Raw genomic sequence first — 13,839 nt, 5'->3', positions numbered from 1 at the left:
AATGAAAGTATATCAATATCTTCTAAACCCCTCTTTTTATATACACCACACAAAAGGGTCACGCATGGGCAAAAGGGGGGAAAATGTATAATAATCATAACTCACTCCTTCGCTTGTCTCTTCACACGTGTCGTAGCATGTTTTAGAAAAATATTGGAGTTGACTGAATGCAAAGTATTGTTATGATTAACCTCGTGGCACCAGTTAGTCTTCCAGCCTACACAGTATGTGGCGGTAAAGCGTCCCAAATTGCCGGAATAAACAAAAATGCTCTGCATCTGTATCTTCACGCCATCCCTTCACCACCACAGAGATATATAATGAAGATGTTATGTAAGATATCTATGTTCAGGACCACACAGACCAGCACTTCTCAAACTAGAACACCGATACTTACTGGCTTACTGGCCCTTCAATACACAGGAGAATGTCAGAATGAAATTAATCATATTATTTTAGCTTCTGACAGCCTCTCTACATTAGCTACAGAGCTTGCTGTTTGAGCAAAGACACAGTAGTATTAAATAAATAATATTTGAACCAATTAAGTGAAATTGAAATATTTCTCTCAAGGCACACTAAAGTGCCACGACACACAGTCTAAATTCTAAGCAAACTATCACTAGGACACAAAAACATGGATTCACAAGTATGTACCTGGACTGTTAAGAACATACACACTATGGCAGGAACACATCGGGTCAGAAGGGAGCGACAACATCAGACACAGGTCTCATGAGACCTGTAATGTTATAGTATAGTATTATGTTAGAGTTGATCAAGTCTACCATTATACATGGGCAAACGCAGCAAAATGCAATCACTTTATCTCAACAATAAACAATAGAACCCATGCTAGCTACTCCACTGCAACCGATATAATAACAAAAGTCAAAGATTAACATTTCAGTTACATTTAAATTTTGCAAAACTTGAGGTAGTTTTCATTTAACTTTGTAAGATATGCTGCTGAGCTTGGAAGCTCCCTGCACTTTTTAGAATTTTAAACAAATATGTCTTGTCTAAAATAATAATGTTTAAAAAATGAACATCTAAACCTGAAAAGGTGTTGAATAAACACATTCTTAAAGGAATTTAAACGAAGTTAAGTGTGGAAGTTTGTATTATTAAAAACTTTGACGCCAATATTTTCCCTTTTACTGCAAATGAATATCGGCTCCAAATATCGGTTATCGGCCTCCTTGAATACTAATAATCGGTATCCGTCCTGACAAAACATCGGTCTATCGCTGGTATTGTTGTTGTTGTTGTTGTTGTTGTTTTCAACACATTTTTTTCTTGGACACGCTCAATCTACACTCCAGTCCAGCTAGAGGCGCTAATGCGCCATATAGCTGGTTTTCTAAATACCAATAAAAAACGCAGACGAAGAAGAAGTATCTTCACGCTGCCGGGCCGCATGACATTTGTAGTCTTGATACCGGCTTCGGATAAACTGTTTTGGATAAACTGTCAGTTTACGGAACAAAATGCCTAAAAAAGGGAAAGAAGAAGCACAGTGGGTGGGCGATGAAGATACCACGACAACAGGTCAGATATGGTGGTTATTAGGGTGGCCTGGTAGCCAAGTTAGCAGCAGCCGGCGGCGATAGCTCAAGAGTATCAAATAAAACAAATGTCAAATATGAATTTGTTGGTATATAGCAGTAGTGTATATTCAGTCCTTAACGTGGGACGTTCTGAATTGTTTGGCTCTATTTTTGCTTGCACATCATCGCATCATTAGTGTAACGTTAACTTTGCTAACTAAAACAGCAAGCAGGACCCAAGTTACTTGAATGGGGCTTAAATGTCTTTATAAATAATGAAATCGGCTAAATGCGCATATAGAGCCGCGATATTTATGACTATTCACACCACTGGAAGTATTACTATTCCCTTCCCTAATTGGAAATAATGAAAATATAAGTGAACTAAACTCTTCGCTCGCAGTGACGCGTCTGGCGAGTCATGAAAATGATGCAATGCTGTAATAGGCATGGGTAATGACACTTGCGTTGATGCTTGTTGGACTCCTTTCAGTATTGCGTGGATTACTGTCGCGGCATCAGAAAAAAAGTATTTATGTCGTAAAATATTGCGGAATACGTTACCGCTAAAGAGCAAAATTCAGCAATGTGAAGCTAATTCACTGAAGGGTTTCGACGGCCGTCAGCAGAGGTAGCAAAAGTACTCAAAATCTCGATACAGTACATAAGATAAAAATACAGATACTTGTATTAAAAAAAAAAGCCTCCGGTAAAAGTACAGACTCTGAAATGTACTTAATTTTACTGTCTATTCTATACAATATCGTTGTTATAACGGGTTGATTTAAACCCTTATTGCACACAAAATAGTGTCCCTCTTATTAACTTTTAGTGGTCGTACTGAGAAAAAGAAATTAAACTGGCAAGTGTTGATCAGGTTGTTATGCTCGCAAAACTAAAAAAAAAAAAAGTTCCCCTAATTTTGCTAATATTCTAAACTGACTAGCAAAAAAAATGCTAACCTAGCTATTGATAACAACTTGAAAAATGCACCGTACCTTTTACCAATATGTTTTTTTTTTTTGTTTTTTTTTAATCCACCCCAGATGAGATTGACGGAGAAGTTTTGAATGCCAGAAGGTGGTGCTTTTTAGGCTGGCACAGACAACACAATCGCCACTAATAATTTTTGGAGCCAACCACATTTAAAAAAATCTCTCAAATAAATACATAGGGAATATCTTGCTTCTCAGAATAAGTTGCTTCGGCGTCATTAATACTTTTTGGTCTTTTTTTTTCGCCTTGAAGGACCTCAAGATCTCTATCAATCAAAATTTCAACATCGGTTGATTTTAATGTCTCTCTGTCTTAACGTCTTTTTTACGTCGTATTATCGTATTATCTGGTAATGCCGGTACATTATTATTTTTTGGGACAATTGTGCAAAAGATGCAGAGTCCTCTAGCACTTAGAGCAGTTCGAATGACTAATATTACAATAGTCCGGTGCAATGACCATTGTGCAAAGAGTGCCGAGACTTCAAGCGAGTAGTATGATAGTCTGGGACAATGTTGATTGTGCAAATGTTGCAGATACTCCTCAGTCAGTGTGCAAATGGAGCAGATGCTACTCTGGCATGAGTGGCCAGTATTGGTCAACAACAGATATGCAAATAGTGCAGCGTGGTGAGACTACTACAGTGAGTGAACAAGTAATGTATAATTGGCCCGACAGAAAGGTGACCACAAACTCAAGACAAAAAGACAAAAATTTGCCAGCATGTTGCAATGGAATTGTAGGTTAGCTGTTTAAGGAGTTGAAGAAGCTGGTGGAATGTCTGCTAGTTCTAGTTTGCATTGATCGGTAGCGCCTACCTGAGAGAAGGAGCTGGTGACCGGAATGTGGAGGGTCAGAGAGGATTTTGCATGCTCTTGTCTTAGTTCTGGCAGTGTGCAAGTTCTCAAGGGTGGGTAGAGGGGTACCGACAATCTTTACAAGTATTGAGACACTTAATGTTTGTTGTAATTTTTCTCGTGCGGTGGCCTAATATCTAACAATTGTTTCACAAGTTTTCCACATTTTGCGGTCCAACGCTCTTTCATCCCACAGAAAAGGCTGTGAAAAAGGGGAAGAAAGATAAAAAGGGGAAAAAGAGTGTGAGTATTTGCCCAAGTGTTGAGTGTCCAATCTATCCATCAAAGTTTAATCGCTGGCCCACTTTGGGTTATTTGATTTCCTGTAAACTATGTTTTCCTCCAGTTTTTTGAGGAGCTCCAGACAGACGACATACCTGAAAAGGAGGCTGAGGTTCCTGTGAAAGATGCTAAACAGGTAATCTCTCTCCAACTCTGAACCCGTCCATGGAGTTGTTTCTTCCGATTCTTCTTAAATCTTAGCAGTTGGTCTATTTTTTTCCCTAAGAACCCACTTACCTCCTTTATGAAACAATGATTTGAAATGAAATAAAAGTTATTTCTTTTTATGGGTAAAGCACTGTTAACTGCAGTGAAACCCCTAAAGTCGAATGCATTCTGTTCATATCCACAGGAGAACCTAATTTGTTCAGATTTTGAACACGTTTTCCCATAAAATAGGGATGGGCTTTTAACAAATAATAAAATGTTCTCTATATGATGGTTGTCAAACCTTTTACACCAAGTACCATCTCAAAAATACTTGGCTCTCCAAGTACCACCGTAATGAAGAACATAAATACAGTAGCGTATTTGGCCTGTAGTAGTTGGTGTGCATAAAAAACAAGGTAGAGGCTTTATTCCTAAAAATTATAGAATTATTGTCAGCCACTGTAACACTATATATATATATTTATTTTATTTTTTTTAAATACAGCTGATGACTGAACAACAACCATCATTAATTTCCTTAGGGTTATGTTTTGTTTAATGATAATGCTTTTCTGAAATGCTTGACAGTTGAATTTGAATCCCATTAAAATAAAATGTTTCTCTTGGTCCTTCATGTTTTCTGTAAAGAATTGTACACATCTTACAAATTCTGCGTTGGTAATCAAACATACGTATGAGCACAACTGTGGTTTCTCATTTACTAAATTAAAGTAGGGCGGCAAATTTCAAAATTAGAGCAAATAAATAAAAATAAAGTATGTGTTCAAATAAAGTGCTTAACTTCAGAATAATTATTTGAAAAAACTAACAAAATACAGATGATACTTCATGTTTTGATCATATGGGTAGAAGCAAAATCGTGCATTGTAAAAATGCATTATACATAGGTTGAAAGGTTTTCCAGAATTTTGAGGTCAACTTTGGGGGTGCGCATTATACATGAGAAATTACGGTAGGCCACCCTAACATGCAGTTTGAACATTTAATTCAGTGATTATTTTGCATACTACTAGTGGGCGCCCGCGTACCACACTGAGAAACACTGCTCTGTAATTTTAAATATTTTGTGTGTGTGTGTGTTCTGCATTGATTTGTTAGTAGTCATGTGCATCTTGTAAGCTTGAGGTGCTTCATGTTCTGAAAAATCTATTCCACAGAAATGTCAGAATTCTTAATCAATTAAATATTTAATTACTATTCCCTTCCCTAATTGGAAATAATGAAAATATAAACCTTTCCCACTCTGTTCCCAGTAAATTGGCGCATTAGGGGCGTAACAGTAGAGCCAGCACTTCTGTGCATGTTTCTTTCAAATAGAATTTGTGGAAGCAGCACATTGCTGTGTCCAGAGTGCGCATTCACACAGCATTTTCAGCTTCCCGCAGGGAAATAAGATAATTAGGTGTGTGGCAAAGTCAGCGTGACAGCGACAACTGCCTCAACACAAAGGAGTGTGGGTCTTTTAAACGTCACAATCTCCCTACACCCTGGCAACTATCCGCCTGTTTCGTTGAACATTTTGAACTTTAATTAAAACTAACCGTTTGAAATGTTATGATTTATCGGTATTACAGTGGAACCTCGACAAAACGGACCCCGATATAACGGATATCGGATAAAACAGACTGTAGATACTGAACAATGTGTCCAAAAACAGTTTCCATTTGTCACTTAAACTGCCGTTGACAAAGTTTGTTAGTTCCAGAATTGGCCACTGTTGTTTACTGGCGCTGTGGCTTACTGCAGGCAGAGAATAGGACTGGTGTATTTTCGGGTCACAGATATACAAATAAAATAGATCAAATTCTAAAAGATGTGCCTACGTGGCAGCCATGTTAAATGTGGGGCATTGATGTGGCGGCCATGTCATGATAGCTTTATCAATTGTCTATTGTACATGAATTCCTTGCCGCTCATGAAAGCGACTCGTCTATGATGAGTACTGTGCGTCAAAAATGTCAGACCAAGCACACCGGTGGTAAGTTTGGATGAAATGTGACACTTTCAAACATTTCCAAGCTTTTTCTATATTTATTTACAATAACATTGTCTTGTTACTGGGTTTTTAGGACACAAAAAAAAAACTACAAAACATTAATTTTGTACTGTACAGTAATATGGGTGCATATGGCCTTAAACAAGTGCTTAAATATCATGGACAATCGGCTGTATCGGACAACCCCCCCAACCCTATTAGGTGTCGAGGTTCCACTATATTATTATTAAACTGTTTCCCCGCTATCCCACATTAGTACCTTGTGCACACAAAAGCGGGTCAGTAAAAAAGGTGGGGGGAAAAACATTTTAGATGAACAGTGTGTGAGGGGCAATCGGCTGTATCGGACAACCCCCCCAACCCTATTAGGTGTCGAGGTTCCACTATATTATTATTAAACTGTTTCCCCGCTATCCCACATCATTACCTTGTGCACACAAAAGCGGGTCAGTAAAAAAGGTGGGGGGAAAAACATTTTAGATGAACAGTGTGTGAGGGGCTTAAATAATGTCCACGATCAAATAGTCATCAACATAAAACAGTTATTAAACTATACAAACGATTATTCAGGTAACATTAACATTGTCTACTTTCATACAAGTGTTAGAATCTTTTGAATTGGCAGGAAAAGGGGAGCTCAGTGAGCCGTATACTTGCATATTGTTGATTTTATCTGTTCTGTATTTACGTGTATTCCGTGCCCTATCAAAGAAGTCAGTGTTGTCAAATGTGTTGACATCCTATATGGAAGCAGCTATATATTCAGTGTTCCCGATGACATCTTTTCAGCCTCATAAAAAGAAGAAGGACCGGCGGAAAGCAAAAATTGGAGATGCAGATAATGAGAGCGATGAAGATGTTATGCTGAAGCTAAAAAAGCTCTCAGTACAAGCGAGTGATGAGGAAGATGAGCCTGGTAGGAAGACTGGTGACCAAGTTGTTGTCATATTTAGTCATTACAGTTATTAAAGAAAGTGTCTCCCTTTCTCCCCTTAGTTGTTGCCCCCAAGAAAGGAAACGAGAAGAACAAGGTTTGCCATTGTCTGTTTACCACCACCGTTGCCAATCATTCTTCACATGCTCGCTGTGTAAAGCATGTGTGTTGTCCTGCAGGGTGGTAACATTTTTGCAGCTCTCCGCCAGGGCATGAGTGATGAGGAAAACAACTCCGATTTGGATGAGGAAGATGAACCGGAAAATAAGGTACCATGTTGCTCTTCACATGTTGTCAAGTGAATTTAATTGATTTGTTTCATGTAATTTGCTTAAATAGAATAGTTGGGAGAATATTCATATCCTCGTAGTGTACATACTGTGGACATAGAAAGTCTACACACCCCTGCTCAAATTAGGGTTAGGTTAGGTTTTGTTTTTTTGTGATATATACAATAAGACCACGTTAAATCACTCCAAAACATTGTCCACCATAACCTATCTGAGATAAAAACTTTTTAGCGAAAGCAAGTAATAATAAACAGCTGAAATAACGTTGTTGCGCAAGTGTGCACACCCTCGTATAACTTGGGATGTGACTGTGTTCAGAATTAAACAGTCACATTCAACATGTTAACTGGGAGTCACCACACATCTGCCACTTTTTAAAGTGCCTCTGATTAACCCCAAATATAGTTCAGCTGTACAAGTAGGCTTTTCCGAACATTTTTGTCGTCACATCTCGCAGCACAAATCATGGTCCACAGAGAGCTTCCACAACATCAGATCACACATTATTTTTTAAATTTATCAGTCAGAAGAAGGGTAAAAAAAGAATTTCCAAGACATTAAATAGGCATATCATGGAACACCGTGAAGAGGGTCATCACAGGGTCCAAAATACTAAAAAAAAAAATTGTATAGCATTTATTGCTATACAAAATTATTTTTGTATAGCAATTGCTGAGATTTGTCAAGCAATTTTTCAAAACGCTGTTTTGGACAGTAATTTGAATAAAGGTTCCACTAAGTACTAAATCTCTGACTCATTTTATGGTTTTCTAACCTAAATTATGAAACACTGGAAATTGGGGAAAAGGACAGTTGGCTCCCGCGCTAGTTAATGATCTTCCCCCTCGTCCTCCCTTGGTGATAATGACACGGGGCCATGGAGGCGATGATTAGTGAGTTATAATGCATTGACACAAAAATGCAGCCCTATGGGGGGCACAAGCCAGTGCAAACTGTAGGCCGGTCTCAAACCCGGATAAATGCAGAGGGTTGCGTCAGGAAGGGCATCCAGCTTAAAACTTTGCCAAACAAATATGAGCGTTCATCTAAAGAGTTCCATAATGTATCGGTCGTGGCCCGGGTTTACTTACTGTAAACTTTAAAAACATGCATAGCATATTGTAGTAATGGAAATTGAGGAATGCATCGCCAGAGACCTCGTTTTACGTCGCGATGCCAGATATTTTTGGACCGTGCATCATCAAGTGGAGAAAATATGGCATAGTAACATTGCTAAAAACATTATGTACTCCCCAAAATAATGAAAATATTAGAAGAAAACTGATAAGGGAGGCTGCCAAGAGGCCAACAGCAACAATGAAGGAGCTGCATGATCTCCTTAAAAGTACTGGCTTTTTAGTAAAAACTTGGGAAATTGTGTTATGGTCCGATGAAACCAACGTTAAACTTTTTGCCCATAATTCCAAAAGGTATGTTTGGAACAAACAACATTGGTCATCACCAAAAGAACACCATACCATACACTATAAGTGAAGCATGGTGGTAGGAGCATCATGCTTTGGGGCTATTTTCCTTGAGCTGGAACTGGGGCCTTAGTCAAGGTGGAGGAGACTTATGGCCAGTACCAAATACTAGTCAGTGTTAGCACAAAACCTTCAAGCTTCTGCTATAAAGTAAAATAAATGTCAGGAATGCCTACTAGCGCAACTGAACCTATTTGCCGTTAGTCAGAGGCACTTTAAATGGTGGCAGATGTGTGCTGACTCCCATTTAATATGAGTTTGAATGTGGTTGGTTAATTCTGAACACAGCCACATTCCCAGTTGTAAGAGAGTGTGCAACCACATTATTTATAGACTTTACACGATCGGGATTTTTGGGGCCGATCACCGATCAACAAGTTTATAAAAAAAAAAAAAAACGATAACCGATCATCGATCCAATCACAAAATGGAGCAATGCATCTATTTACATGTTCATTGTTCATTTATTGCATATGCTTGTGTACTGTATACTCTGTCCATCCATCCATCCATTTTCTGTACAGCTTATCCTCACAAGGGCTGCGGGCGTGCAACATGACAGAAATAATGGGTGCTAACTTAATGTAATTACTGCAATTAAATGACTTTAATAAATACTGTTAATGACATGCTTACTCTAACTTCCTCACTGTTCCAGCTATATGGACGGGTTTTGTCCAGAGTTTGTCAGTTTGACCTTTTATTTATGATTGATGACGTCATTGATCGGATTGGCGATTTATGACATGAAAGCCAATCAGCATAAAATGCAAATTATCGGCCGATACCGATAACACTGATCAGATCGGTGTAAAGTCTAATTATTTCAGTAAATCTTTACTTCCCCCCTCTCAAAGATTTGCACAGGTTATAGGGACACATTGCCCAGAAACCTGGCACTTGAACAGCAGTGTGTATCTTTTTTATATCCACTGTATATGTGCATGTGTAAGTATTTTAATGTTATAAATAGTATAAGCCATTTTCCTTTTTAGCTATTTTTGAGTATTTGAAAAAGCATTTGAATTTGAAACTGGAAAAACAAAAACCCAAGCATGAGATACTGGAAATAATAAGTGTATTTAAAATGTATGACAGTGGGCAGAAGCATATTTTAATTGTTTATGATCATACATGTACCAAACCCAATTCCGATGAAGTTTAGATTTGGTGTAAAATGTAGATTTAAAAACAGAATACAATGATTTGCAAATCCTTTTCAACCTAGATTCAATTGAACACACTACAAAGACAATATATTTTATGTTCAAACTGATACTTTTTTCTTTTTTTTTCCCCCCCCCAAATATGAACTTGATGCCTACAACATGTTCCAAAAAAGCTGGGCCAGGGGTATGTTTATCATTGTGTTACATCACCTTTCCTTTTAACAACACAGTAAGAGTTTGGGAAACTCCGTACACTAATTGTTGAAGCTTTGTCGGTGGAATTCTTCCCCATTCTAGTTAGATGTACAACTTCCGTTGCTCACAGTCCAGGCGTCTCTGACGTCGTATTTTGGGCTTCATAATGCGCCACACAGTATTCTAGTATTCAATGTGTGTGTGCAAGTTATCCTCGCCACAGGCACTAACACACCCCTATACGGTCACAGATGCTGGCCTTTGAACTTTGTGCTGATATCTGGATGGTTGTTTTGCGAAGGGCACGGCGTCCATGATTTCCCAAAACAATTTGAATATGGACTCGTCAAATCAGAGCACCCATTTGTACTTTGCGTCAGTCTGTCTCAGATGAGCTCGGGCCCAGAGAAGCCGGCAGCATTTCTGGGTGTTGTTGATATACTGTATGGCTTTCGCTTTGCATGGTGGGGTTTTAACTTTCATTTGTAGCTGTACCAACAAACTGTGTTCATGAGAAATGGTTTTTTGAAGTGTGAACTTTAATGCAGTGTCGCATGAGGGCTCAAATTCCTAAATTCCTTGCAATTATACATTGAGTAACATTGTTCTTAGACTTGGTTGATTTGCTCACGCAGTTGTTTACGAAGTGGTGACCCTCACCCCATTCTTGCTTGTGAACAACTGAGCTTTTTGGGGATGGTCCTTTTATACCCAATCATGACACTCACCTGTTTCCAATTAACGTGTTCACCTGTGTAATGTTCCAAACAGGTGGTGTTGTTTTTTTAGCATTTCTCAACTTTCCCAGTCTCATCTTTTTTGGGATGTGTTGCAGGCATCAAATTCAAAATGAGAGAAATACTATTTACAAACAAGAAAACGATAACATTCATCAATTTGACCATTAAATATCTTGTCTTTGTGGTGTCTTCCGTTGAATATAGACGAAAAGGATTTACGAATCATTGTATTCTGTTTTTATTTACGTTTGACACAGTGTCCCAGCTTCATTGGAATTAGGGTTTAAACGATGGAATTAAATGTGTATCTTTTAAATCGTAAAATATTTTAAACACAAATTATCATTTTCTGAGTGTAACGCTACAGTTTGTACATCTTGCAGGCTGAGAAGGGCAAGAAAAAAGATAAAGCTAAACCTAAGGTGACGGTGAAGGTGGGTGCTCTGCGGGTGCTCTGTTTCAGTGTTTCCCGAATTCAACATCTTATCAGTTCACTCTTAATTCTATATATTCTGTGTATTTTTTTCCTTTTCTTGCATGCCCAGTTATTGCCTCTCTTGCGTATGACAGTTTATAGGGTTACACTATTGTTTGTATGTGCTACTTTGTTTGGGGTGCTAATTTAACCTTACAATTGTTTACTTTTTTACATTATAGTCACCAGAAAATCATGATAATGAGAAGCCAAAGGACAAAGTCAAAGCAATTGTACGTAATATGCTTCAGGTGTTTTTTTCCCCCATGTACATTTTCATGAATTATCATTTCACTATGATGCTAATTTCAAAATCTCCATGTAGAAAAAGAAACCTGCTGAGCAATCACGTCACGATGATGAAGACGAGGGGGCCAACAGTGACATCGATGATATGATGATGGTTCGTATGCGCTTAGTCGTTTTGGCGCTTTCTTTTTTCTGGGTCTGTGTATTAAATGTCTTGTGTGTCAAAGCAGAGTGCTGAGGATGTCATCGCAGAGCAGGCCAAGCAGCAACAGGACGATGACCCCTTTTCTAACCTTAGCAAGAAGGAGAAAAAGAAGAAGAAAAAAATGGTAAATTAAAAATATGTTCATCAACTTCACTTCAACGTCCAGTTGAAGTATATAGAGGGCAAAGTTGTTTGTATGGGACAAAAATCCATCAGTTCAGTAGAAAATAAGATGTAAGATGTACTAACTATCCCATACAATACTAATGAACAGCAGTCATGTTGACATAAAACAGTTGACGTAGTAGGACGGATCCTGTTTATAGAATATAGGTTTACACAGACACACAAAATATAATACCAATGTCTGTGAAACTTGAGTGATGGTACATGGGCCAAGGAAGAAACGATTACATTTTGGTGAGGATTTGGATAAAAGTGGCGATTGGAGCTAACCCTAACCCTGTGGATACAGAAATGTATTTCACTGAGAAGGTTAGGCATAACACGATCAGGATTTTTGGGGCCTATCACCGATCAGCAAGTTTAAAAAAAAAAAAAAGATCACCGATCCAATCACAAGATGGAGCGATGTGTCTATTCACATTACTTGGTCATTTATTGTATATACTTGTGTACTGTATACTGTGTCCATCCATTTTCTGTACAGCTCATCCTCACAAGGGTTGCAGGCGTCCTGGAGCCCGTCCCAGCTCAAATTATTCTCTAGCATTTTAGACAAAAGTTAAAACACCAATGGCCTCTAGGGGGCAACTGACAGAAATAATGGGTGCTAATTTACTGTAATTAAATTACTTTATTGCAATTAAATTACTTTAATAAATACTGTTAATGACATGCTTAAGCTAACTTTATCACTGTCCCAGTGTGTTGTCCAGAGTTTGAGTCCGTTTGACACTTCTTTTTTTTTTTTTTTTTCTCTCCCCCCACGCTGCGTTGCGTGAACGCGGCATGCTCCTCGTGTACATTCTTCTGGTGCTCGATCAAATTTGTGTTGAAGCATTTAGATGACGTTCCCCACAACATACTTCAGTTGTACACAGACTGCAAATAACTTAACGTGTTGTTTGTCTGCGACACCGCAAAATAGTCCCACACCGACGATGTATTTTTTCACCGACAAGATTGAAAACACTTTATTGGCCATCAGATAGTTACAGTACTGTGCAACAAGACACGTGACAAGGCTAAAAATAAACTAGCTTTTGGATTCATAGCGACGAAGACGCGGATTTAAATGTCTTGTGTGGAGCCGATCGATGACGTCATTGATCGGATCGGCGATTTATGACATGAAAGCCGATCAGCATAAAATACCGATACCGATAATCCCGATCAGATCGGTGTCTAGTCATTATGGAATCAGTGGAACGAGCCACCCTGAGAATTATTGTTGCACGGGCCATCTAATTGTCAAAGTCAGTAATTTGCCTTTTGACTCCACATATTGCTCCATGATGTGAAGCAAAAATATATAATTTGCTTCAGGTATTTTAAATGACCAATGGCTGAATGTAACTCTCGTTATTTTAAATATTCATACACTTTATTTTTAGAGAGTTTTTTTTAGGGAAATTAAAAAGTTTTAAAAAGTTAAAACATCTTGAATATTGATAACTTAAAAACACTTCATTCAATGTTGAGATAAATTAATTATTCAGTCTCTGTTGAATCTCTTTGTTTGGGTTTATGTAGTGTTAGATTGTCATGTCTGTGTCCACATTTGTTTATAGATGGAATATGAGCGGCAGGTGGCGAGCCTCCGTGCACAGAGTGCCTTAGAGGGGGATTTCTCAATTTCCCAAGCTGAAATGTCCTCCAGACAGGCCATGCTGGAGAACGCTTCTGATATCAAGGTTATTGTCTGCTTTTATGAATCGTGCAAGAATTCCTAGTGTTTTAAAACACAATCTAATTACACTGTCAGATTTTCCCATTAATTGTATTCATTCTCTTATTCAAAGTCCTCTTCTGTGTTGTGTAGCTGGAAAGGTTCAGCATTTCTGCCCACGGCAAAGAGCTTTTTGTCAACGCTGACCTCCTTGTCGTGGCAGGAAGAAGATATGGTTTGGTAGGACCAAATGGGTAAAGATTGATTTTTTTTTTTTCATGTTTAAAATGTGTTCTAAAAGTAGCTCACCAGTGAGAGAGGTCAACTTTTTTTGTTGCTTTTATTAAAATGAAAGGGGGAAAAAAAAACCTTAGCAGTGAGTGTTTGATGATGA

General features: G+C 38.2%; 1 protein-coding gene across 3 annotated transcripts in view; it reads left to right on the top strand.

The window, feature by feature from the left end:
* Nucleotides 1-1,377: 1,377 nt before the first annotated feature.
* Nucleotides 1,378-13,839, top strand: part of abcf1 (ATP-binding cassette, sub-family F (GCN20), member 1) — a 29,103-nt gene continuing 16,641 nt past the window's right edge. Inside the window, exons 1-12 of one of the 3 annotated variants that reach the window (XM_061664442.1) lie at nt 1,378-1,551; nt 3,600-3,646; nt 3,750-3,821; nt 6,642-6,768; nt 6,849-6,883; nt 6,966-7,055; nt 11,048-11,098; nt 11,322-11,372; nt 11,465-11,542; nt 11,619-11,717; nt 13,348-13,470; nt 13,599-13,699. In XM_061664442.1, the coding sequence (XP_061520426.1) occupies nt 1,491-1,551; nt 3,600-3,646; nt 3,750-3,821; nt 6,642-6,768; nt 6,849-6,883; nt 6,966-7,055; nt 11,048-11,098; nt 11,322-11,372; nt 11,465-11,542; nt 11,619-11,717; nt 13,348-13,470; nt 13,599-13,699 (935 nt within the window). In that variant the 5' untranslated portion in view covers nt 1,378-1,490. Of the gene's footprint in view, nt 1,552-3,559; nt 3,647-3,749; nt 3,822-6,641; nt 6,769-6,848; nt 6,884-6,965; nt 7,056-11,047; nt 11,099-11,321; nt 11,373-11,464; nt 11,543-11,618; nt 11,718-13,347; nt 13,471-13,598; nt 13,700-13,839 lie in introns of all 3 variants that reach the window. The other 2 variants (XM_061664443.1, XM_061664444.1) reach the window with 2 other exon arrangements.

The sequence above is a fragment of the Phycodurus eques genome, chromosome 20 (assembly GCF_024500275.1).
Source record: "Phycodurus eques isolate BA_2022a chromosome 20, UOR_Pequ_1.1, whole genome shotgun sequence".
Classification (NCBI taxonomy): domain Eukaryota; kingdom Metazoa; phylum Chordata; class Actinopteri; order Syngnathiformes; family Syngnathidae; genus Phycodurus; species Phycodurus eques.
This window is presented reverse-complemented; position numbering and strand designations above follow the sequence as displayed.